Below are 25,546 nucleotides of genomic sequence, written 5' to 3' on the forward strand. Positions count from 1 at the left end.
GTCTATGGATTTTGCCTCTTCTCGCTCTCTTCAGTAGCGTTTCGCCGGTATAGCGCCTCGCGTTGTGGGAAGTTGTAATTATTTAATCGTAGGAAGTGTAATATACTTATACTATTTGGTTTTTAGTTTTAATGACTTAATTTTTTTTCTACTATTAATAACGTATAAGAGATGCGCCGCTAGTGACAGATGTGATACATATTTTGACGAAAAAAGTTTGATGTAAACCGCAGCAAAAAAAAACATCGTCCTTTAAATGATCGATTATACGTATTAAGTCGTTAAAATGAGTAACGACAACAATGACGATTTGGACGACCTGAATTTCTGTATAGATTCCGATCCTGAAGATGAGCAAGAACCTGTTGAAACGAAAGGTCTTTTGAGCTTCGCATTCGATCACATTTACGCCATAACACCCGAGAATGAAAATAACACAGCCAGAAGGACGATAGTTATTTCTGATACTTCAATACAAGATCGCGTTCGTGGGACCCAATTTCAAGGGGAACAAACTCAACAAAAAGTCAACCGATTGACAATTTCTCTAAATGGGACTCAAACAGAAGTCCAGAAACTCAAAAGGCTTATTTCAGCCCACTTAGATCTTATTCAGAAGCAAAGCGATATAATTTCCTCAAAAGAAAAGCAAGTTAAAGCGTATATTATTGAAAATGATCTTGTAAGTATTTTTTTCTTCGTTCAATATGTTTCTTTCAAACATTACTATTTTAGCTAAAATATACAAAATATATTCTTTTGTTTCAAATTCATAAAACTTTGTTTCTCCTTACCCAATTGTTTTTGCTTTTCTCTATAACATTTTTTCATGAACTTTTTGTGAAAATATAGTATTTCGACTTTATCCTGACTAAAATAGTAATAATTACTGACCATTGAATTTCATCATAGGTAAATGCAAATTTATCTCTTTCATAGTTTTAGCAAATTTTATTTCTTCATCTAGCTTGTCACTCTGTTGTTTCACCTATTGAAAAACTTTTAACCATATTGTTGAAAATGTTACCCAAAGAATTTAAATTTTGGACATATTTTTATATTTCCTATCATATAAAAGTGATTCTATTTTGTATACCATTATTTCATTTTACAACATTCAGCAAAGCATTTTAAAATACCATCTTGGGATCGGGAGCTCGCAACACACACTATTTTGCAGATTTAATTTAAGATTATAACTGATTAGGTGAATTGATTAGTAAACTTGAAATCAAAAGTGTATGCTATAAACAAAGTAAATAAAAAAAAAAGGTACTATATCCCAGCAAAAGAGGCATATTTTTAACTTAATATTTACTCGCTACAGGGCAGAAAGTGTTGTTTTTGCATTTTGAAGAAACGGTATTGTTTATTTTTTTAAATATACTAAATATTTTTCAAATGGAGAAAATCTTCAGGTTTTACCTAAAAAGATCTGTTGCACAGTAAAAAGTTCAGTAATTGGCTTGATATTTATTTTTAATACATTTTATTATATATTTAAACTTTAAAAACGATCTCCTGAAAAATCAAGTTTTTTTATTTATGACGTTCTTGAAAGGAGTGAGCGATATGTCATTTCGAGTCTTTCTTTTCCATTGTACAGTATGATCTATTATCCCAAGATATTTATTTGTTGTAGCTGGTTTTATAATTTAACTATCATTATTTTCACATATCGCTCACTCCTTTCAAGAACGTCATAAATCAAAAATTGTCAATTTTCAGTTGTGCATGTTTTCAAAATGCCCAGAAAATGTACTATATCCCAGCAAAAGAGGCATATTTTTAACTTAATATTTACCCGCTACAGGGCAGAAAGTGTTGTTTTTGCATTTTGAAGAAAATGTATTGTTTAATTATTTTTTTTAAATAAACTAAATATTTTTCAAATGGAGAAAAAACCTTCAGGTTTTACCTAAAAAGATCTGCTGCGCAGTAAAAAGTTCAATAAGTGGCTTGATACTTATTTTTAATACATTGTATTATATTCTTAAACTTTAAAAACGTTCTCCCGAAAAATCAAGTATTTTGATTTATGACGTTCTTGAAAGGAGTGAGCGATATGTACATTAATAATATTATTTGGGAGATTTTTTCCTCTAAGGAGTATATATGTTTTATCAAAATTCAGTGAGAAATTTATTATTACACCATTTTTTTTTTATTTTAATCAAAGATACATTGTATGGCAAAATAATCAACATAGTTACATATACATAGTTTTTTTTTACGTGCTACCTCACTAAGAGAGCAGATTGCTAGTGTTTAGAGAGGGAGAGACCATATTTTAAGTAATTACATATCGCTCACTCCTTTCAAGAACGTCATAAATAAAAAAACTAGATTTTTCAGGAAAACGTTTTTAAAGTTTAATAATATAATACAATGTATTAAAAATAAATATCAAGCCACTTATTGAACTTTTTACTGCGCAACAGATCTTTTTAGGTAAAACCTGAAGGTTTTTTCTCTATTTGAAAAATATTTAGTATATTTAAAAAAAATAATTAAACCATACCTTTTCTTCAAAATGTAAAAACAACACTTTCTGCCCTAAAGCGGGTAAATATTAAGTTAAAAATATGCCTCTTTTGCTCGGATATAGTACATTTTCGAGGCATTCCGAAAACATGCACAACTGAAAATTTACGATTTTTGATTTATGACGTTCTTGAAAGGAGTGAGCGATATCTATTTGCCATATTGAAAAATTGTCCCATGTTATAAATGCCTATATTGTAGCTAAAATATTATTTGCATAATTTTATGAAAATATTATATATTGCCAATGTTATAGACATGATATTTCAATTGATACACCACACATTTCTTCAGCATACTCATAATTAATAAACAAATTTCGCTTTCAGCTAAAGATGCGCCTAGAGAGATGTGGCGTCATAGATGTACCAACATCTTTACTCTCGGTTTCGGATTCCATATTTGATTTACCAGATCCGCAGGTATTGTGTTTTTATGAATGTGATTATTTAGAATAAAGAATCTAATGTAATAAATTAATGACTAAAACTTGAATAATGCTTTTCTGTTTGTGAATAGCTTAGTTGGGCAATGCTTTTGAAAGCATTTTATTTATCTTGATCCCTGGTCCTGTCAGTCACGTTACCTCCCTGTACCATTGTAGTCACTTATCATTTGCAAAATATGCGCACATTGATTTTGTTCATGTATTGTGTCACCTCTTACCCCGCTGAAAATACATTATTTATTGTATTTTTGAGTAGGCACAGATTCTTACGTACTTGTAATGTGCCTCGGTGTTTTCATCATTTAGCTACTTTAAATACATTATACATATAATAATGCTATTTTGTAACAAAGTATTTAAATTTTTTTTTGAATTTTGTGAATATGGAATAGTGAAGCTTAATTTTAGTTAATTTTTTCAATTAGTTAGAATTACCAGCTCTATAACTTATTTTCTAAAAATAGACCAAATGTCAAATAGAATCCATGCTTTTGGCTCACAAACTCTTAGGGCGCTTGTCCACTACCCGGAATTCTGTGTAATTTTACCGTCCGGCACGTCAGTAAGCGTTTTAAAAAAACGATTGGCTTATGCTTTTGTCCATCTTTCTTCAGATCGGAGCTCTTGATCGGTGCGTGAACACGTTGCGCGTAAATTCGATCACGCTAAACTGTCGTAGTCCTTTCATTTTTCAAAACCGGACTGCCGGACGGCGAAATCCCGTGTAGTGGACAAACGCCCTTAGGGTGTGTTCTTAAGCGCCTGTGTACTATAGACTCTGTAACTCGGCTGCAGAGTGGATGCGTGATTATGATTTAGATATTAATTATGAATTTATGTTTCAGTCCTACTCTTCACCTTTTCCGGGGACTTTGATTTCGGCCGTTCCCTCAACATCGGCCTATGGTTACAATGAACAGAGCACAGATAGCATCGACGTCATGCCATTCGACCAGCCAATCACCAGCAAGTCTAAATGTAAGCATTGCTGTTTCGCTACCGCCATATGTCTCTCTGTCACTTAGCTTCACCAGGATTGGTTCACTAAATAGGGCACTAAGTGTTATCAGGATAAGAATGACAATTCATAATACTATTTATTTTTTCTAGATTCAATGGGCCGGCAATCAACATCTCAGAGCTCAACTACGTCGTGAGTGTTTTGATTTTATTCATTTATTTAAAATGACTTGTTTTCTATTTCTTAATATGTACTTTTTTTCTAAACTTTCTTCGATATATATACTAAATTGAATTAAATTTTTTAACAAAATATGTAAAAAAAAAGACCTTTTATTTTGGAGCATTAAGGTCATTTTGACCGTTCCACTTTAAATGGTTATAATATACGAGGTCTGTTTAAAAGAGAAGATGAATTGTGAATTTTCGCGGGCTGTGAAGGTTAGTCACGTTTTTGTGTGTTCTTTGAATTTTAAATTTTGAAAAAAAAATGGATAAAAGAATATGAATGTTGAAGAAAATGTTGACTGTGGCATTCAGCGAGTCTACTTTGTCTCAAAAAAGTGTTTATAAGTAGTTCAAGCGCTTTACAGAAGGCCGAGAAGATGTTAATGAAGATGAGCGTCCTGGAGTTCCTACCACGTCAACAAATGAAGAAAACATTGAAACGGTGAAGAAAATGGTTTTGGAAAATCGTCGAATCACTATTAGGGAAGTTGCAAAGGATGTTGGCATATCAATCGGCTCATGCCATACAATTTTCTCGGATGTTTTGGGCATGAAACGTGTGGCAGCGAAGTTTGTTCCGAAATTGCTAAATTTTGAGCTTTAGAGCTTTATGCTTGTTCGTGATTATCTGGCCAAAAACAACACCGTAATCATGCCTCAACCACCGTATTCACCAGATTTGACTCCCTGTGACCTTTTCCTATTCCCGAAACTGAAGAGACCAATAAAAGGAAAGCATTTTGCCACAACTGATGAGATAAAGTCAGAATCGAAGAACAAGCTTATGGCCATACAGAAAAGCGCATTCCAAAAGTGCTTCGAGGATTGGAAAAAGCGCTGGCATAAGTGCATTATATCTGAATAGGAGAAAATGGATATTGATGAATAAATAAATACTTAACGAAAAAATTCGAAATTCGCCTTTTCTTTTGAACAAACCTCGTATATATTAAGATTGTGTATTTTTTTTCCATTTACTATAAATTATAAAAGTATTATTTTGTTTACAGATTGTATGGTAACACATTTGCTGGAGCTGGTTCATCACAACCATTTGGGCGTTTTGGAGATCAAAATAACACTTTCCAAAACATGAGTAAATCACTCTTCTCATATACATTATTTATTTATTGTCAAAAAAACAAAAACTTGTTTTTTTTTTTAAGTTCTTATGTTTAAACTTTTAATTTCATCAAATGTAAGTATTTTACTTCATTCTACAGTACATCAAAAAAGGGAAAACATGTGGAAAACTTAAAAATTGTACCTGGCGATATTTGCGATTGATCCAACATTTTATTCTAGTACAAACCTTCCTAATTATATATGAAAATTGTCAATGCATCTATCAAAATATGTATATTTTTTATTTCATTTTAAAAATAACTGGTGATTCAGTTATTTCGTGTGCCTTATTGTCTCATAATGGTCTATTTTAATCCATAATCTTCAAAAGCAGTTAATATTGATTTTAAAGACATTACCAGCACAACTAGTGGTTTACAACGAAGTGCTGGTACCGACATTGATGTATGGAAGTAAAATATGGAATTGGCAAAAGAAGTATTAGTATTTTTTAGAAGCGTGTGATCCCTACAAGTGATATTTAGAGAATCCTACTCGATTCATTATTAAGGTGGGAACTAACCGGAGCATTTCATCGTAGCGTAACGTCGTTGGCGGCAAGCATCCGACTTCGGATGGAGCACTCAGAACGCTGTACTGACTATACGAATGCTTGCATCGTAACGTAACACGTTACAATGCGAGCATTCGTATAGTAACGTGTTACGTTACGAAGAAATGACTCCGGTCAGTCCCCACCTTTAAACAAATCAATACAAAGGTTACCTGCAGATAAATATGTAATATCTGCCTACCAAAGCTATCAAACATCAACATCGTAATACTATTATGTTGCACAGTGCAGTGGACTCATATGGACATACCTGTTACACAATTTATCTCAGTTTTGATGAGGCATATGACAATACGCGTTGTATTTTTATTTTTAAACATTTTATTGCATGTAAGTGAATAAATAATATGTCTCTGCGATTTTGCAAGATAAAAAATTCTTACATTGTGCGAATATAACAAGTAATAAAACAATTCCTTTAAATTATATTTGTTTTTATCAGCAGTTAACTTTGCAACATGGCATAGTGGGAAGCATGACATGGTCACCAGCCTTTCTATATACTTGTGAATCCCACTTAGTGGGGTTCACAGGTAAACAGAAAGCTGATTACAGCAGTCAATTCATTTGCAGTATACAGATGATATGCACAAAATGAAATTAGTACTCTGGACATCTTCATTTTGAAAATACCTAGAGCTTGTTTGGACCCGTTTTAGTTTAATGTCTATTTTTATCATTAAATATAAGTTTGTTTTAAAATCACTATAAATATTATATTAAACTTAATTATAATGTAAAGTATTGATCACAATTGATAAAGAAGCGGTGAGCTTCGAAACTGGTAAATATTATAATTAAGTTATAATAAATTATTTATAGTGATTTTAAAACAAAGTTATATTTTAATTATTAAATAGAAAATCACAAAGTTATTGCTTCAAATATAAATTATATTCTGTTTTTATCATTTTTTTTTTTAAATATTTTAAAACTATTGCCTTACAAACTGTAAAACTATACAGTTATGCGTTCACTGCATTCAATTGGGATTTATCTTGTATGAATACAGCGTACATTTTCTCATACTGTGAATGAGTTCTTATTTTATTTTAGGTGCATAGTGGTTTCAATTTATTTTGTTAAATTGTTGGAGCTTATTAAGTCCATATATAAGAATGAAGTACTTTGGACCTACGTTATATTATGGTTAGTCATTTCTGGTATAATGACAATATATATTTTAAATATCTTAAATCTTGTTCACATGTTTTCCCTTTTATTGATTTTTTAAATTCCCTTATTATGTCATTGTTCCTTAAGTTATAAAAAAGGGTTATGACTTAATTTTACGGTATTTCCTTTATTTCAATGAAGCATTTTCATATTATTTTGTGTAACTTTTTGATAATCTGTCATACAATTCTACAACATGAAGGCAGATTAAATAAATTAATATTTTTAATTTCTATAAATTGGTGAATATCTTCACTTTAAGAGTGTTTTGAATTAGAAGTTTTTTTGTGATTTTTTAAGAAGGGATGGAAGAAATAAAATTATTGAATTTTAAAGTATAGTTTTATATGTACTTAACCAATACGAGAAAAGAATTTTACTGTAAAAAATAAATTATTACAGATTTCTAGGCCTATCTTATGGAAAGAACAAAAAAATATTCCAGGATAAAATCTGTATAAATAAAAATCTCGTGTCACAATGTTTGTGGTCGCACTCCATCGAAACGGCGTGACTGATTTTTATAATTTTTTTAAATGTATATTTGGTACATATGAGAATAGATCGTTAAGTATATTTCATACCGTTAGGTGATTAGAGTGTCCGTATCTAGAAAAAAAAAATATTTTTAAAAGTTATTTTTATTATAATATTTTGGCATAAAAAATAAATATAACTCAAAATTTTCAACCTTTTACCCAGACCCTACCATTTTTTGAACCCGATTTTTGTTTGATCGTATTTCAAACAGAACAAAATTATTTATTTGGTTGAATGACAGATTAAAAAAATGTATATATTTTTCTTATCACTTAAATCAATAGATAAACTATCGAAGAATATGTTTAAAAAATGACAGGCTAATTCTAAAAAGGAAAAATTCTGACAAATAATACTGGCAAGAATCCAACAACCGATAATGCGAGTCCTCGGAGAGAACCAAGCGGGCTTTCTACCAGGCAAGGCGTGTGTTGACATAACTTACGATGACTTTTACAGCAATGTAACAAATGGAACTGCGTCCTTGACTGCTGTTTTGTAGATTACGAATAAGCTTTTAACAGCCCGCACAAGTCTCCTCTTTGGAATATCATAAAAACACATGGAGTTCCTGTCAAAATTGTGGCCGGGAAGGGCGCTTCACACTAACAGCGAATGCTGCGTTAGAGTACTGCGTGAACTATTTGAGGTCTCTACTGGGCTGAAGCAAGGCTGTGTACTAGCCCCGTTCCTCTTCATCATCATGTTCAAATTCGTTCTACGAATGTCAATCCCACCGGATCGAGGAATTGCGTCCTGCTCAGAAATTATGCAATTTAGAATATACGGAATATGCAGTTCTAATAGAAAAATCGATCGGAGCCCTGCAAGATATAATTGACTCCCTCCAAATAAACTCTGCTCGGTTAGGCCTAAGAGTGAATGCCAAAAAGACCAATGTCATGTGCAACTCGGCCTGTCTGGATTGAGATCAACATCTTACTTGTGAGGGACGGGCGCTCATTCGAGTCTAGTTCGGTATACTTCGTATAAGTGGTATGACTTTGTCAGGAATGACGATGTGAGGAGAAGAACACAACAGCCCCTCGTACTGCAAGTCCTGTAGAGGAGAAGGTGGACATGGTTGGGACATGTCCTTAGAACGCCACCTGAGAGCATCAACCCCTCCTGTGTCTTCTTCCAACCCCGAGGATTCCGGCGTCCCGGAAGGCCACTGACAACCATTCACCAACTATACTCAGTGGAACTTCGATATGCCGGACTAACCTGGGAGGAAGCCAAGGAGATGGCGCGTGACAGAGTGACTTGGAGACGTCTCGTGTTGGCCATATGCTCCACCTAGGGAGCGAACATGGAAAGAAGAAGAAGAATTCTAAATATTTCCAAGAATATAAAGCCTAAAACTAGAAAAGTTTATTTAAATAATTGTTATAGCACCTTCAATATTTTTTTAAACTCCCCAAAAAAAACACTCTTTTTTCCTTTTTTTAGTTCACCCAGAAGAAAAATATTAAATAAATAAATTCTTCTTTGGTTTTTTTGTTTCTGTTAATAATTACTAGGTGGATGTCAATTAAAGACTGCAGATACCAGCTGCGGACCCGTGAAATAGTCTTACGAATCTATTAAAAATATTTATATTTATTTTATTCTTTCAAATGTTTTTTTCTGTATTCCTTTAAACGCGTTAAGCAAAATATAAAAGTTTATTTGAAAAATCCAAATTTTCCATAAAAAATAAAGTATTCTATAAAATTCATTTTATTTGTTTACTTTAGTCCATGGCTTTTACAAGCCATGGACCATAGTCGATATATGCGTCCAAAGGAGAAAAAAAATCAGGCGACTTAAGTCGATTTATGCCTCTAAAGGGTTAAATATATACAAAACCATACCTCAAAATTCAATAACTTAATTTATTTCTTTCTTTTCTAAAAAAAAATCACAAAAAGGGCTGTTTTATAACATTCTGATTCGGGTCACTCCCTTAACCTGTTAACCGGGCGGGACGCATAAATACGTCACACATAAACAATATCGGTTACGGGTAGGACGTATGAATACGTCCTTGAAATATATGTTGCGCCCTGGAATGGGCGGGACGTATATTTTTCCAACAACAAAGGTATAGTCATCCATACATGTCTCAACATGAATTTAAGACATGGAGTGAATCAGTATTCGCGCCCGTTACAAGTTGCCCGGTTAACAGGTTTTTTTTTTCTTATGATTATATTTTAAAATGCTATGTTCTCGTTTGTTTAGTGTCTGCAAGCACTTCTGCAACCTTTGATCCCAATCCTGTGCCCCAATATGGTTTCAATACTCAACCCAAGCTTTCGAAGGGCGGGAAATCCAAGTCGAGCAAGAAAACAACAGTTGTCAAGGATGCACCGCTGCAGTTTACTCCAGCAAATGCATACACACGTACGGGTGACCTGTGCTCTCCAGGCAGCCGCAAGAAGTCGGCAGAGTCTGCTTACATCAAGAAGAATTATGGTATCGACAATGAACCTCCTTCGTTCCGTAAGATCGAAACAAGCTGCCGTGACTTTTCCTACGGAGAATCGATAAGCAACATCGGGAACAATATCTTGTCCAGCATTGAGAGGGCCAATAATGCGTCCAGTTCCAGTTCCCAATATTTGTGGCACATGGCGGATGATGATTCTCTCTTCAAAATCCTCGATGAAGATATAAAGGAGGAACCCATGGACATGATGCCCAGCGGCATCCCTCCACAGCTTCAATTCGTAAGTACAAAATAATTTCTAAATTATATTTATCTCTCGTCATCATCTCGCCACACCTTTCTTAACTTTATCAATAATAGTTATATCAGCCTTGCATTCTTTCCTTACTTCACCATTCCAACATCATTCATTGTGCTATATATATATTTGACATAATAAAATACGATATGAGTCTTTGCAGGATGTTGGCAATTCTTTTAACACTGCTGCTCCTGAGACTAAGGGCCATGGAAAAGGTAAGGGTAAGAAGACCAAGAAAACTACGCCTCCGGAATCTCAAGTTCGAAGTGACTCCAATGCGATAATTCGTAGCATGTTCATGGCAGATGATCCCGCTGACCAGGTTTGTAAATCTGGATTTTTTTGCCAAACAATATAATATGGATAATCTGGATTTTATTGCCAAACAATATAATTTATGGACTCCAATGCGATAATTCGTAGCATGTTTCATGGCAGATGATCCCGCTGACCAGGTTTGTCAAATCTAGATTTTATTGCCAAACAATATAATATTATAGAACATACGGGTGATAGCTGATATTTCTTACATGTTCGACAGAGTCTAGCGGTTGTAAACATTTTTATTTTTACTATATTAAAATAAATTTTACATTAATTTAAACAGCAACAAAAAACTGTTGTGTGTCAACATCCAACAGAATTTTAATAAAAGGCAAACAGGTAGCTATTTAAACACATAAAACCAGGTGATTCGATCCAAAAACCGTTATGTGATTTTGACTTGGATGAATTTCAAGAGATATTTTTGTTTTTACCTGACTAAAGAACTCAATATGCCATTTTCGATTACCTTTGCATAGCTTTATTCATATTCACACATGCACCATTTTAACTATAGACATAACATTAAAAAAATGAGAAATATAATTGCATTTTTCATATCTTTCATTTCAATTTCACACTTTTTTTACATTTCTCTGAGAAGAAGGTTTTACTATACTTAAGTAACATGGCTGCACATAAAATGACCCTCCCCAATCCTTGTAGAAAAGTTACGGGAATAGGGATATCAGTGTTAATATTTTTGCTCGTGGTTATTACAATATTTTAATTTTTAGGACCCTCCACAGCAACTGAAATCAACCATAAAAAAGAAAACCCGTCCGAATATTTATGACTGTGACCCTTCGGATAACATCATGAAAGAAGGTTCAAAGCGTGCCGCTTCTCCATCAGCATCCGTGTACTCTTTTGTGAGTAACATATTAAATATATTGTTATATTTCGTGACGCCACATACTGCTGACTGTCACAAAACTCATAGTTCTCAATCCAAAAACCACAAAATTATGTACATATACTGTGGAGAAGTCCAAACAAATATAAGTGTGTACAACATTTTGAGTGTGTCCAAATACTTGTTCACAAAATCTGGATTATCTCCAATTACAGGAGTTATTTTCGTATTATTTTTTGACTTGTCATCAAAGATGAAGAAGAATATGGAAGTCTGGGCATTTACGGGGCTGTTAAACCAGCTTATGACGGTCGTCAGCCCTGTAAATACCCTGACTTCCATATTCTTCTTCATCTTTGATGATATGTCAAAAAATAATATAAATATAAGTGTACCCATCATGGTATGGTACATATCATGGTATAGAAATTTAAAAAATCAAATGTTTCACTGAAAACTGTAGATAAAATCACCTCTTTTTTCTATGCCCATTCATCTTGGATTGTGTACATGTCGCTCACTCCTTTCAAGAACGTCATAAATCAAAAAACTTGATTTTTCAGGAGAATGTTTTTAAAGTTTAAAAATATAATACAATGTATTAAAAATAAATATCAAGCCACTTGTTTAAATTTTTACTGTGCAACAGATCTTTTTAGGTTAAACCTGAAGATTTTTTCTCCATTTGAAAAATAACTAGTATATTAAAAAAAAAAATTAAACAATACCCTTTCTTAAAAATGCAAAAACTACACTTTCTGCCCTGTAGCGGGTAAATATTAAGTTAAAAATATGCGTCTTTTGCTGGGATATAGTACATTTTCTGGGCATTCCGAAAATATGCACAACTGAAAATTGATAATTTTTGATTTATGACGTTCTTGAAAGGAGTGAGCGATGTGAGTTTTCCTTATTTATTTAGTTTATATAGGCACGTTAATTTGCAAATATCCTTTGTTGATTCCAGGAAGACAGCCAAGACACCAAAGTGGTAGAGAGCCGTAAGTTGGCTGAACCACGCTTGAGTGTAACCGAGGCTTTGAACCGCATGGGGAAAAGGAGGGCACGTGCATTTGGAGTTTTTGGTGACGCGGGAAATGTACTCTCAAATTATTATTTTTTTCATTTGTCCAACTGCCTATATAACAACACATTGCCATTGTGATGAAAGACTTTTAATTCACACAAATAAAGTTTGATATGCTTACATGCAAGGATGAAAACCCTTATGTATGGAAGCGAAGCATGGAGTTGGTAAAAGAAGGATGAAAGCAGACTGAATGCAGTCTAAAAGCGATCTCTCAGAAGAATGTGCGACAAAACGATGTATGAAAGATGTGCGAATAGTGAAATAAGGAAGGAATGCAAAGCTGAGATAAGCATTATCGATAAAATTAAGAAAGGTGCGTTGAGATGGTTTGGACATGTAGAACGAATGGGTGAGGAAAGAACGGTAAAACAAATTTATGAGGCGAATGTAAGTTTAAAAAGGAGCCTAGGAAGACCGAGAAAAACATGGCACAATCAGATATGGCAAATACTTGAAAGTGGTCAGGTTAGGAGTCTTAACAATCGGCGGGTAGGAGATGCATGAACATGGAAGAGGCGAAGAATGTTTGCAAAGACAGAGTGGTGTGGCGTTCTATTCTCTCTGCCTACCCGTGCGGGGAAGCGGCGTGGTGTTAAATAAAGTTTGATATCCTATTTTATTTAACCATGCTTTTTATCCAGTTATATTGTAAATTGATTATGTAAATTGGACTTTATTTATCAAACATGTCGTTAAATGTTTTCTCAAAAAAATAACATAGAGAACAGCATCTATCGAAATATCATTAAGGGAAAGATATATTTACATAGGTACTACATATTATACAATCTTTGTATGAGGATGACAATCTTATTGGAAATTAATTAGTGGTCAATCCAACCTTACATCACTTTGATGCATGCGGTTTGGCAAGATTAAAAAACATTTTTAAAAAAAAATTTAAAACTCATTGATAACACGCATAATATTATAAATAATGCTACAATTTGAGTACAGTAATTTTTTAAATGCTTTAATTTAATCAATACAGAAAGTTCTTTTGAAATAGATTACTGCAAAATATTTGCACATTTATGCCAAAGGAGCATTTTTGTTATACCTTAGGTTGATAATTCAATCAAATTTTTAGATCTGGATCATTAGACATCCTATTTACATCGCAATATCTGTTAAAATGGCAACATTTACACTGTCATTGATTGTTGACCTCAGGTGTTCGTTTATATCATCTGACGTGTACATTTACAACGTCCGCATACATGACACTATCTTATTCTATTCGCTTTGTATCGTTGTGCATACCTCAATCTCTTTTGCTTCACTACCGTGGCATCGGAATGTGTAGCTCTTTTTCTCTTTCTCTATGTTATATCTTTTTTCTCTCATGTAACGAAATGTATCTAAAACATGACACTTCCCTGAAATTTCACTCTCAATTTTTGTCCAATTACTGATCGAATCGCTTCCTAAGAAGCATCACTTCAAAGTCGGTTTTGGATACAGTATTGTGTTGTGCATTTTTTCGAGTTTCTTTGATTTCTTTTTTATGTCTAGGATGAGAAACCGAGTACATCGGGGAAAGGAAGAAAACGAGCTCAGAGTACCTCTTCGCGGGTGTCAGCGGTTTCGCAAGCGGAATCTGCTTCCAGCTCGTTGGGTATCCCGGATGATAAGAATTTATTCAAGAACAAGTCTCTTGCACCCCTCTCCGCTGTAGATCCATACTACACACCCGTTGGTGCCGCAACTCAACCGGAAAAACAGGAAACTGTCAATAATTTGGAGGTACCCATATCGCGTTTGATTTTCAACACGTTCCCTATTATCGCAATGTTCTATTGTATAAAATTGTTTATTTGAGTTTTAACAAGAACAATATAATGACATTTTGTTTTTTTGGTTATTCCAAATTGTTGGTGATATTTCAGATTTCATCAAATCGTCCTTTGTCAGAATATTAAATAAATATAATTTTTTTTAAAAAATAGTCAAAACTTATGACATTGTTCACAGGGAGATGTTTGGCATAATTTTTTACAGGGTGAATCACACTTTGGCTGTGATTTGTCAAACAAACCGTACAAATTGTTTACTCTTAATGGTGAATATTTTTTTATTAAATATTTATTCTTTCAATAAAGTTACAATGTGGTGAATTGCCGCAATTCTTTGTAAATTTATTCCATCAACTACTAGTAAAGTCACCATCTGTTTTATGAAAGCTATATACAGTGGATTTTTGGGTTGTGTATACAAAAGGTCACTATCAATTGAGGCTATGAACTAATGCCTCAGTTTGCTAACAAGATTGTAGGTTAGTTCGTAATCCCAAATTGTATTTGCAAACCATAGCATTTTTCCATTGGGACTTTGTAGCTCATTTTGTTCATAACCTGTGGCACTCATATTTCCATGAAGTTCCACTGTTCGTGCATTTATCATTACTTTTTTTGTTACAGTTTTAAGTCAACAATTGTATATTTGTAACATTGTCATGTGTAAAATTATAGACTAACCTTTGTACTCGAATCAGAGACAAGAAGATGAGAGCTACCTGCACAGAATCATCTGAACATAGTGGCGGTGTAAATTGTCAAATTAGAATACCTTAACTTGGTGAAAATTTTATATTGATTTTACAATTGTGGCGCTTTCTCGTAAGAGTTTATTTTTATGCGTTTTATCCGTGTCTGTCTGAATAGCAAATTGTGTGAAATATGCAAGACTTATTAGTTTGATTTCAAATATCTGAAAACATCATTTTTACATATTTTATTTTTGGCATACTAAGAAATTTAGCCCTAAAACAGTTAAATAATACTGCGATACATGCAGCTTTTTTGTTGTTGTAAGTTATTGCTTATTAATGATGGATCCCATAATTTCAAAACGAGGAAGTAATAGGACATAGAAATTGAATCTTGAATCGCAATATGTGTTTGAGAAATGATTGTTATGAATATAATTGAATCGAGTCCAAATTCTGTAATTTCATTTCATTTAATCAGGTACAATGTCATGTCATCAATCAATTCTTATATATTTAAAACGTATTTTGATTTTTGTTTTAATATATAACCCTCTGGGTATCTATGAGCCGTATCTCATACATCCTATATTTTATCATACCCAGACTTCTATATTATCTTTGTATAAAAGATGCTATGCCTGTGTTGAGAGAAAATAATAATAAATTTGGATAATTTCCATGTTGCCATTTTCGTAAAATACTACCTCAAGGGCGTTACACTGTGATTGAATTGGGGAAAAGGAGATAGTGGAAATGATTTAGCAAATAAATACATTTTTAATTTTTTTTCTAAAGATCATCTCACTCACTATTCCTTACTAGATACTACATCTAGTATATCTTGATGTATCATCACCCTCGGGGGTCTAATCCAGTTAATTACAGTATATAAATAAAACGTTTGTTAATAACCAACGGGTTAAATTAATAATAAAATCTTTTAATAGCTCCGACTTTGTTTTGAACCACTTTTATTTTGGTACTTTTTTCCAACCTGTTTCGACAAGCACTGCATGTGTCATCTTCAAGGATGGATATGTATTCCCTCCATCTGGATCTGTATATATCCATCCCTGAATATGACAAGGTGCTTGTCGACACCGGTTGGAAAAAAGTACCAAAATAAATGTGATCAAAAACAAAGGTGGAGTTTTATGTTATAAAAGTTTAAAAAACGTGCCACAAAGTATCGGCATAAAAAAACACTCAAGAAAAAATAAAATTATAATAATTCAGGCGTCTTCGATTAGGTGGAATTAAATTAGAAAAGATTCTCTTCTATGCTCGGAGAGGGAAATCTATTTACTTCACAAAGTTCTCAACAGATGGCAGGTCTAACGGAGATAAAATTGCGATAGTTCAAGCGCTCAATATGTACATTTTTCAGGAGTTCAGTAATAAGTACGATTGTGAATGTTACACAGTTTATAAAGTGATGACTTAAACCGACCAAAAATTACAAAATTTTCATATTCCCTTCGTATAAAAAGATTCTTCGTCTCTGTTGAGACATTTATCATTTTTGATGTTTAGTTTTCTGTTTAGTTTTATGTCGTATGTGAATCATCTGTATTTAAAATATGTATGTGTGTATGTATGTATGTAAATCGGTGTATTCGTTTATAAATGTGTCAGTTACTTGTTGGATTTTTTTCTTCCTCTTTATGTTATTTTCATTATACATACATGTTTTGTGCATGCTTTCTTAAATGTTTTTATTTTAAAAATACTTTGGCTCCCACTCTCGGATTGTCTGGAAAGTTGAAGCAAACTTTTGCGTAACAGCTGACTACTTATTATGTTAGGTTCCAAAGTGGCGTATTCGACGTGTCCGGCCTCAGTCCCTGTACAATTCTGAAAATGAAGAAAATGTCCATGATTCGGTTTTCAATAAAAGACATGGTAAAATGGAAATTGAGGAACGGAGAATCAAGAGGTAAGTTGTTGGTAGCATTTGCAGGGAGAAGTGGTACGTGGATTCCTCGTAATAACAAGTTTGCATCCAAATCATTAGCCTAACTTTCTTTTACTAACAACGTACATATAACTGCATAGTATATGTATATTCATTCTTCTTTAGGCCAGTGGTTCTGAATCTTTAATTAGCTACAACGCTTTGAAAACGTTACATGACTACCTACACTTCATTTACACTATATAATTACATTATATTGTATAATTCATATACATTTTAAACTCGTTAGTCTTACCCCCAAAAGAGCTACCAGGTGTGTAACCTCAGAATTGCCGTTTGCTAATAGGTGGCGTTACGTGATTTTTTCTGTGGTAATCCTGTTGAATTTTTTATTGAAAAAATGTCTATGTTATGCTTTACCACTTCAACTCCAAGAAATCTGCTGCCGAATCGCATAGAATACTTGTAGAGACCTATGCCGACAATGCCCCATCGGAAAGGACTTGCCAATATTGGTTCAATCGATTCAGCGAAGACAATCTCGGCTTGAGCGAACAGAAAAATGAAAATTGGCCAAAAAAGCTTGAGAACACCGAATCGCAAGCTCTTTTGGATGAGGACAACACCCAATTGTAAGAAATGCTCGCTGTGCAACTGGCTGTTTCTCACCCGGCCATTTTCAAGTGCCTACATACCATGGGAAAGATTCAAAAGATCCGGAAATTAGAATTGAAGAAATAGATGAAAGGCAGTAGGAACGATGTCGCAACACCTGTGAAATGCCACTCGCATGAAACAAAAGAAATAATTTTTGGAATGGAATTGTTAATGGCGACGAAAAGTGGATATTTTTCAAAAATCCACAAACAGTGAGTGTGCATGAAATCGTGGTGTGGCGAGTCAAGCAGCTCCGACCACCATAAACAAAGAAGACACAAACGGCATCCAGAGAACAAGGCAACATAGACAAATGCACCGCAGACGAATGTGACGCCACCACATGTGGAAAATGTGTAGCTAAACCATTTATTAACTTTCATTTAGCACTTTTCTGTTTTTGTTAGTCAAGAAACTGCAATTCTGAGTTTACAGACCTAGTATCTTTGGTCCCTTGATTTTCGAATTAACAAACTTTTTTATAATTCATAAGTTTAGTTGCCATGACAGTGAAAAGTTTTTATTTTTGATGAGAACATAATAATTGAAGAAAAAAAACCTATTGACTTGACACAAAAGCTCAATATCCCATATTCCACCTTAAATGCAACATGTATGGCTTTATTTATATTCACATATGCACAATTTGAATTACACACACACACACCATTGAAAATTGAAAAATTAAATTATTTCATGTGGATATTATAGATATTATCCATATTTGAAGGTGTTACATTGAACTACATGGCAGGTTATTGATTGCTGCGCTTCAGTTCTTACCACTTTCCCTTACCATTATTGTATTTTCCCAATACACACATTATAATATTATTATGGTTGGTGAGTTCTGAAATCCTGGATGGTGCTTTGGCAAGTGTGCAGGTATGTATGTATTCAGAACCCCTGTTCTAGAAAAGATAGAGTGTAAGCCGAGGTTATAGGTGTTTATTAGTAGTTTAATCATTTTTAACCTTCTTAAATCTTTCTTGATCTTTGTTTTTGGTTTTACTGTTTTTGGCATGCACTGTGCTTTACTTTTGTAAATATTAGAGCACGTGGTGAGATTTGGTAGGTAATCACCTAGATAGTAGAATTCCTTAGTTGGTAGGACCCTTAAATTGCTTTCAACCTAAACCATGTACCTAAGTAGTAGTAAAATTGTCTGGTTTTTTGACAGTTCAATATGATCATTGATCATTTCACCATTAGTATGTTGCATTCTTCCCTCCCCTCCACTCTAATATAATTTTTTATGCTATTTTTGTGATTTATTTTTAATTTTCTTTTTAATGCATGAATTGAGAATATGTGAAGTCATAGGGACAATGCGATTAAAATTTAAATAAATTTAAGAAATATGTATGTGACAACATTAAGCATATGAAAATAAAAGTCTAATGAAACTGTTTATAAAAATAAAAATAAACTTCATTTTAAATATATTTTCTGTCAAAATACATCCGGGACTGATAAAACGAAATAATAAAAAACACTATCAATTATTCGACAGTGATTATTGATTTTATTTTGAAATTCAAAACCTCAGTTTTAAGCGATACACTTCTTCAAACGAACAATCCAATCATCCATACACTTTTTGATGTGATTTCGGGATAGTTGGTTCAGTGAGTTTTTAGCATAAATTTAAGCTTCAGGCATAGGAAACAGTTACAAAAAGCTAAATATGGTGGTAGTTCGATGACATTCCACACATTATTGTTTAAGAAATCAGTAATTTCTTTGTGACACGGCTTTTTGTCACAACGCAAAATCCATGAATTTGAAAATATCTGATATTTTTTACTAATAGTTTCTCTCTAACGCCTCATAACACCCTAGTAATATTGTTTATCCACTGTGCACCGTCTGTAAGAAATTCCAAATAAACAATTTTCAAATAAATAAATATATAAAAAAAACTAAAAGAAACCTTCATTTTACACAAAGTTTCTCTCGGCTTTTTGGGTTTCATCTCATTTGGCAAGATCCATTCCGATGATTGTCGGCTGGTTTGCATATTATATTCGTAGACCCATGTCTTCACCCGTAATTATGCGTGTGATGAATGTGGGGTCTAAATTTACTAGTTTTAGCATATCTTCGCACATCTATACAATTATCCATTTATATATATATATATATATATATATATGTTTATATATATATATATATATATATATATATATATATATATATATATATATATATATATATATATATATATATATATATTTTTATATATTGTTAAGTTGTAAGGAACTTTATACTAATAATATCTTTCAAAGCTTTTTTCTCATGAATTCAGTGCAATCAATTGAAGATGATGTATCACAATGATGGCTACATTTGATCTGTCCCATTTGTTTATTTTGTAAATGGTATTAAGTATTTTTTTTTGCGCAAATAAGTCACCATCTAGTAATATTTTAATTTTGATTTTAAATACGTACCATAATTCAATATGCAACTGACAAATTATGCAGTTAAGATAGGTGTTCAGGTTCTGTTAACGTTAGTACATGCGTAAAATGTCTTGACATCATAACGTGCCAATATATTATCTGAGAACCTACTTTCCGATCCTAAAACTAGAGCATTTTTTGTATAAAACATGTCTGAACCAAACTATTGGAAATGGAAATTTTTACCAAATGTCTAGTGAATACAATATAATTTTGTTCATTAATTGATTAGGAAGTCCCTTTGTGGTAATATCAATCCATTTTTAATTTAAATATCACTTGGTAAATTTCTGCATAAGTATTTGAAATGTATGTCACAATAGATTTCAAGAAATAGTGGGATTTACCAAGTTAAATTTAAATAAAAAATAATATTCTTTAATACAAACAGAAAGGTAAAAAAGGGTTTTCATAAGAACATGTAATAAAGCCGCATTTGCAAATTGGTAATTGACAATTTGGAACCCCGAATTTCTGCTGGTGAAATAATATATTTATATTATTTATATCGTTTCAGAATTTCATTCTCATTCTCAGAGGCTACCTGCAGGGATATCTGTCATCACAAGTGCTGATTGTATTCCCAGTATGCCTATATTTCTCCAGCAATTTATATTCCTGTCCAGCCTTTCCATTATGTCTCTTTCAGTTCTAGGTTGTCCAGTTCGTACATCCTCAGGATGTAAGCATTATCCTGGACATTTTCTGTGTGCTCATGGTTCTTCAAATAGTTTCTTTTCTTCTATAGTATCTGCTGTGCTGATTTCGAAAATATAGTTATGAGAAATGTGTGTACAATGTTTTTAGAGACATAAATTTATAGAAACTCGAGCACTTTGTAATTACATGGGCCTTATTAGGTCCTGCTTAGTAATTTACTGTGGGTTGTGGATTTTGGTAGATATTCCGCACTGATTTCTAATAATGAAGTGCTTCATTTTAATCAGCCTATATTGCATGATAACCTTCAATAAAAATACCAGCAATTATAAACATGTTAAAGCCATTGTTTAACACTAAAATTCAAAGGATATTGCAATACAAATAAAAAAAAAAATATATATATTTTTATATATATATATATATATATATATATATATATATATATATATATATATATATATATATATATATATATATGTGTGTGTGTGTGTGTGTTTGTGTGTGTATACATATGTGTATATTGTGAAATAATCTGAAAATTAAATGTTGGGAGATTGTTAAAACCAAAAAGTAAGGAGTCTCCGGCCAGTCCTTACCACAAGGATTTGTTGTAGTTGCATTATGTGCTGGAACAAAAATAATTTGAATTTACTGCTCACGATTTCGATTGTATACAGTCTTCCCATCTTATAAGTTGAAAGATGGTTCAGATCGTTTCTATGCAGAAGAGACTTCACTGAAGGTGATAGTCACCTTGGTCAATTTTTGCAGTAACTTATCTTCTCGCAGACTGGAGACTTTGTATATGGCAAACATGATCCCTATCAAAGGATACCTAGGATGTAAACACTCTTTGATCAACAATGACATGTGGAACGGTTCTCAGATTTCTCAAACTAAAGAGAAAGATTAAGGGTTTTCCACGTAAATTGCAACCCACAATGAGACTTGGATTGATCAGTATTGTCTCTAAAAAAAAGACAGAACTGCGATATGTAGAAAAGCAAGAACATCACCAATCCAGCATTCAAAACCTGTCTTTTCATACTGTAAAGGTCTGATAATAAATGTGACTACAATAAATAACAAACATCTATGCTTCAGTTGATCACATAGGCTTTATAAACAATATGTACTGTAATATCGCCAAATGAATAAACAAATAAATTATTGCTCATCTACGGGAGATCATTTAGAAGAAGAAGATTCTGTGAACATGCCACATTTACAAAGCAAGCAGCAGATAAATCTTTCCCACAGCCCAGACTCCGCCCCAATTATTATTTTTAAAGAAATGACTCAATGAGTCCGTTTTGGCAATGATTTTTTTTGCACAGCTTCATAATATTAAAAGTGCATGAGAAGATCATATTGAAATTTGAATTGTTAAAATCTCTTGGTTTTTACTACTGTAGACTCATTTTCCATCAAACATTTCCTTCGTATGTTAATGAATTAAATCTGATTTTGCATCGCAATCGTGATTTTATACTGGCTTCTAGTTTCCATCAGCTGATGGGATATGTTATGGATAATAAGTTACTGTACATTGAATTTTATTAGCTTTATAACCTATAATTAGATATTGCACATTTTTATAGGGTTTACAAGTATAATTCCGCCATTTGATTTTTTTTGTTGATATTGCTAATCCTGCTACTAGTAATTGTTACATCTACTACCACTTTAATTGACAGGTGTGGCAGTAAGCTTTGATTTTTAGTCTATGACACAGCGTAAATAAGTATTTCTTTCAATCAGTTGAAAATAGTGAATTTTTATGCAAGAAAAAGTGCTGCGGGAATGTATTGTTTGTTTGCAGAAACATGTGGTGAGCATACTCCATTGAATGTAATATGTAAATAATATTTTTGAAGATTTCAAAATGCTGATTTTGACACAGAAGACAAAAAGTATGGAAAACTACAAAAAAATTGAAGATGCAAAATTGAAAGTAGTTATTCATGAATCCTGGATACAATCAGATTGGCTGCTACATTTAATGTTACTCAGCGATTTATTTCATAATGTTTAACAATCAGACTGGAATGACAAAGAACCAAGTAAATAGGGTTTCACATGCATTATAGGAAAGAGATATGGAGTAACAAAAAACCTTTTGTGCAATGCTGGTCGAAAGACAAAAAAAGGTTTTTCAGATCAGGTTGTGAAAAATGGATACATTACAAAAAATTTTATGCAAAAAATGATTTGGAGTAGGTCTGTCACAGCCAAAGCGCAACATTTATTGTTTCATAGTTGTGATCCGTATTTGGTAGGGTAAGAAAGGTGTCATCTATTAAGAGTTGCCGAAACCATCTGACACTTGCTGGCAATGTCTGCTGATGATAATAAATGCATTGGAAACAAGCTATGAACGACCAGAATATGAGAATTCTACTACTACTACTATCACGCTGTTTCCCCGCAAGGGTAGGCAGAGAGGATGGAACGCCAGAGAATATGAGAAGAAATATAACAAATTGATTTTTCATCTCCCACACCACATGCTGCTCAACCCGTTAAAAACCAATTAGAAGGGCAGGACAGGGAAGTGTCGCCTCACCCGGTGTATCCACCAGACATTGCGACTTCAGATTACTATGCATCGGCTACTGCTTTCTGAAACATGGTTAACTTCTTTCCAAAGTATCGAAATTCGGTTGAACAATTCGATTGCATCTAAAGGGTACAATGCATAAAGGATGGGGTAGTATTGATTAAATTGTATTTTGAGAATCGATTTTATTAATAAAGAAATGTCTTAAGTTTGTTTTTAAAAAAGGGCAGAATCACACTTGTACACCCAATTTTCACTGCATTCAACATGTTATTTAATCCAGTTTTTGTAATTATCTTTTAGATGGGATTTTCAGAGGCTAAAAGAACAACTTCATTTAAAAAAGCTAAAGGAAAGACAAGAAAAACTAAATCCTGGTGGTAAAAAATTGCTTTATCGTCCATACAAGCCCAGACGAGTCATTCCACATTCGCTTTGGCAAACTAATGAAAACGCCCAAGCCATTGAGGTAACTGACAATTTGCCGGTTACTTCATTTGGCGAACCGATTCCATTATTCAAACCACGGTATGTAAATAAGACAATTTTGCAATACATATGCTGCTGTAATAGTTTTTATCCTTTTTCTAGGTAATCTATGAAAATAACTCCTTGACTATCCCATAAAACAGTCGCTATCACTTTCCCAGCCGGAGGAACAGTTTTTGCCTTTTTGAAACCCCTTCGCAGTCCACTGTTTGGACTGTATTTTTGTTTTTGGAGTAGCATGGTGTATCCAATTCATTCAAATCATCTACAGTTATTATTTGGTGCCAAAAAGTCTCACCCGTTGCGCCTAAATTGCGTCAACAGTTTTTGGTCCGGAGTGAGCAAACGCGGCAGCCACCGCGCGGACAGTATTCTCATCCCTAAATCTTGATTAAGTATGCAACAAACACATTTTTTCGACATCTTCATAGACTGCTATATTTTTAACCTTAATCTGACGGGTTTCCAACACCGTTTGACAAACTTGAGTGATTTTATGGTCAGTGGTTGCAGTTTTTGGCTTTCCCAAACGTTCATCGTCATTTAGCTGGTACGTCCACGTTTAAATTCTTCTGCCCCAAATTTTACAGTGGTAAATGATAGAAAAGAGTCTCCGTACACAGCCTCTAACTCGCCTTTAATTTGCGTAGACGTGTTGCCTTTCAAAAACAAATATTTAATGACTGCTCGATACGCAATTTTTTTCCATTTTGGAAAAAACGCTCATGGCGACTCACTCAAACAACTGTCAAAAAATAACCATGCGATGAAAGTGGTGGAAATTTTGATGAGTACCTTTTAAAACATGCCCAAACACATGCTAAAATTTTTTATTGACGAGTGCCATCTTCATGTTGAGGTCGGAAACTTTTCAGACTGCCCGTGTACATTTATGGTTGTTTTTATACCTAAGTGCTTAATTATTGTTTATTTCTTTTTAGTAAATTTCGCTTACCGTGGATACAAAAGGATAAAAAAAAGTCTAAAAGGCATCACCACAATATGGATAAGAAAATCAAACCAAAAGAAGATTGACAATTAATTTTGGACTATACAACAAAGGAACAGAAAGACCACTATCCTTTAGTCTTTCATTTGTAAATATTTCCCCTAATTTTAAGAACACAAGAGTCGGATCTCAAAATTTTTTTACTGTAGTTTATTTCATAAGTGTATATATTGATTATAAAAAATTATCACAACTTTGATTTTTATAACAGTATTGTAGAATGAATGTATCGTAACAGTAAGTGTCACCTGTCAGGGAAACAATGAATCATGTCAAAATGTTCATTATTATAGATGAAATACAGTCTATATTTTTTTTTGTACTGGGCTCAAGTAACACATCAAAGTTCAAGTAGCCCCGTTCTTCGTATAAACTTGATCAAAACGTTTCGGGAATTTATTCAGAAAATTAAAAATACAGTTTATTCATAATTTTTTTTTCTTCCTTTCTAACTACTCTCCATTGACCGCAACGCACTTATACCAGTGATTGTTTCAATCCTGGAAAGCTATTTTGATACTCGTTTTTAGTATGGCCATAAGAACTGCTTTGCTTTTCCATTATCTCCTCTTGGCTGCTAAAATTGGATGTCGAAAGTCTGCCACCGCATTTTTTATCCTCGATAAACTCATGATCACTTCTGAAGCGTTGATGCCACACATAAACATTTGTTCTCCATAGAGTAGCGTTGCAAAAA

At 33.1% G+C, this 25,546-nt stretch overlaps 1 protein-coding gene across 1 annotated transcript; it reads left to right on the forward strand.

The window, feature by feature from the left end:
* LOC148305789 (uncharacterized) lies at positions 1-25,546 on the forward strand. Its single transcript, XM_088266079.1, has 13 exons — positions 1-682; positions 2,874-2,966; positions 3,838-3,970; positions 4,103-4,145; positions 5,191-5,276; positions 9,822-10,309; positions 10,491-10,652; positions 11,392-11,526; positions 12,478-12,609; positions 14,116-14,346; positions 16,897-17,027; positions 23,655-23,879; positions 24,782-25,546. Exons 1-13 carry the CDS (start codon positions 287-289, stop codon positions 24,873-24,875), a joined length of 2,349 nt encoding a protein of 782 aa, XP_088122205.1. The 5' UTR covers positions 1-286; the 3' UTR covers positions 24,876-25,546.

This window comes from Brachycentrus maculatus, unplaced genomic scaffold (genome assembly GCF_059751285.1).
Source record: "Brachycentrus maculatus isolate JH-2025_06_01 unplaced genomic scaffold, ASM5975128v1 h1tg000261l, whole genome shotgun sequence".
NCBI classification, from domain to species: Eukaryota; Metazoa; Arthropoda; class Insecta; order Trichoptera; family Brachycentridae; genus Brachycentrus; species Brachycentrus maculatus.

Coding starts and splice junctions, on each gene's coding strand:
- LOC148305789 (XM_088266079.1), top strand. CDS start 287: ATGAGTAACGACAACAATGACGATTTGGACGACCTGAATTTCTGTATA. Junction 5,277..9,821: donor TAACACTTTCCAAAACATGA/GTAAATCACTCT, acceptor TCGTTTGTTTAG/TGTCTGCAAGCACTTCTGCA. Junction 10,653..11,391: donor CAGATGATCCCGCTGACCAG/GTTTGTAAATCT, acceptor TTTAATTTTTAG/GACCCTCCACAGCAACTGAA.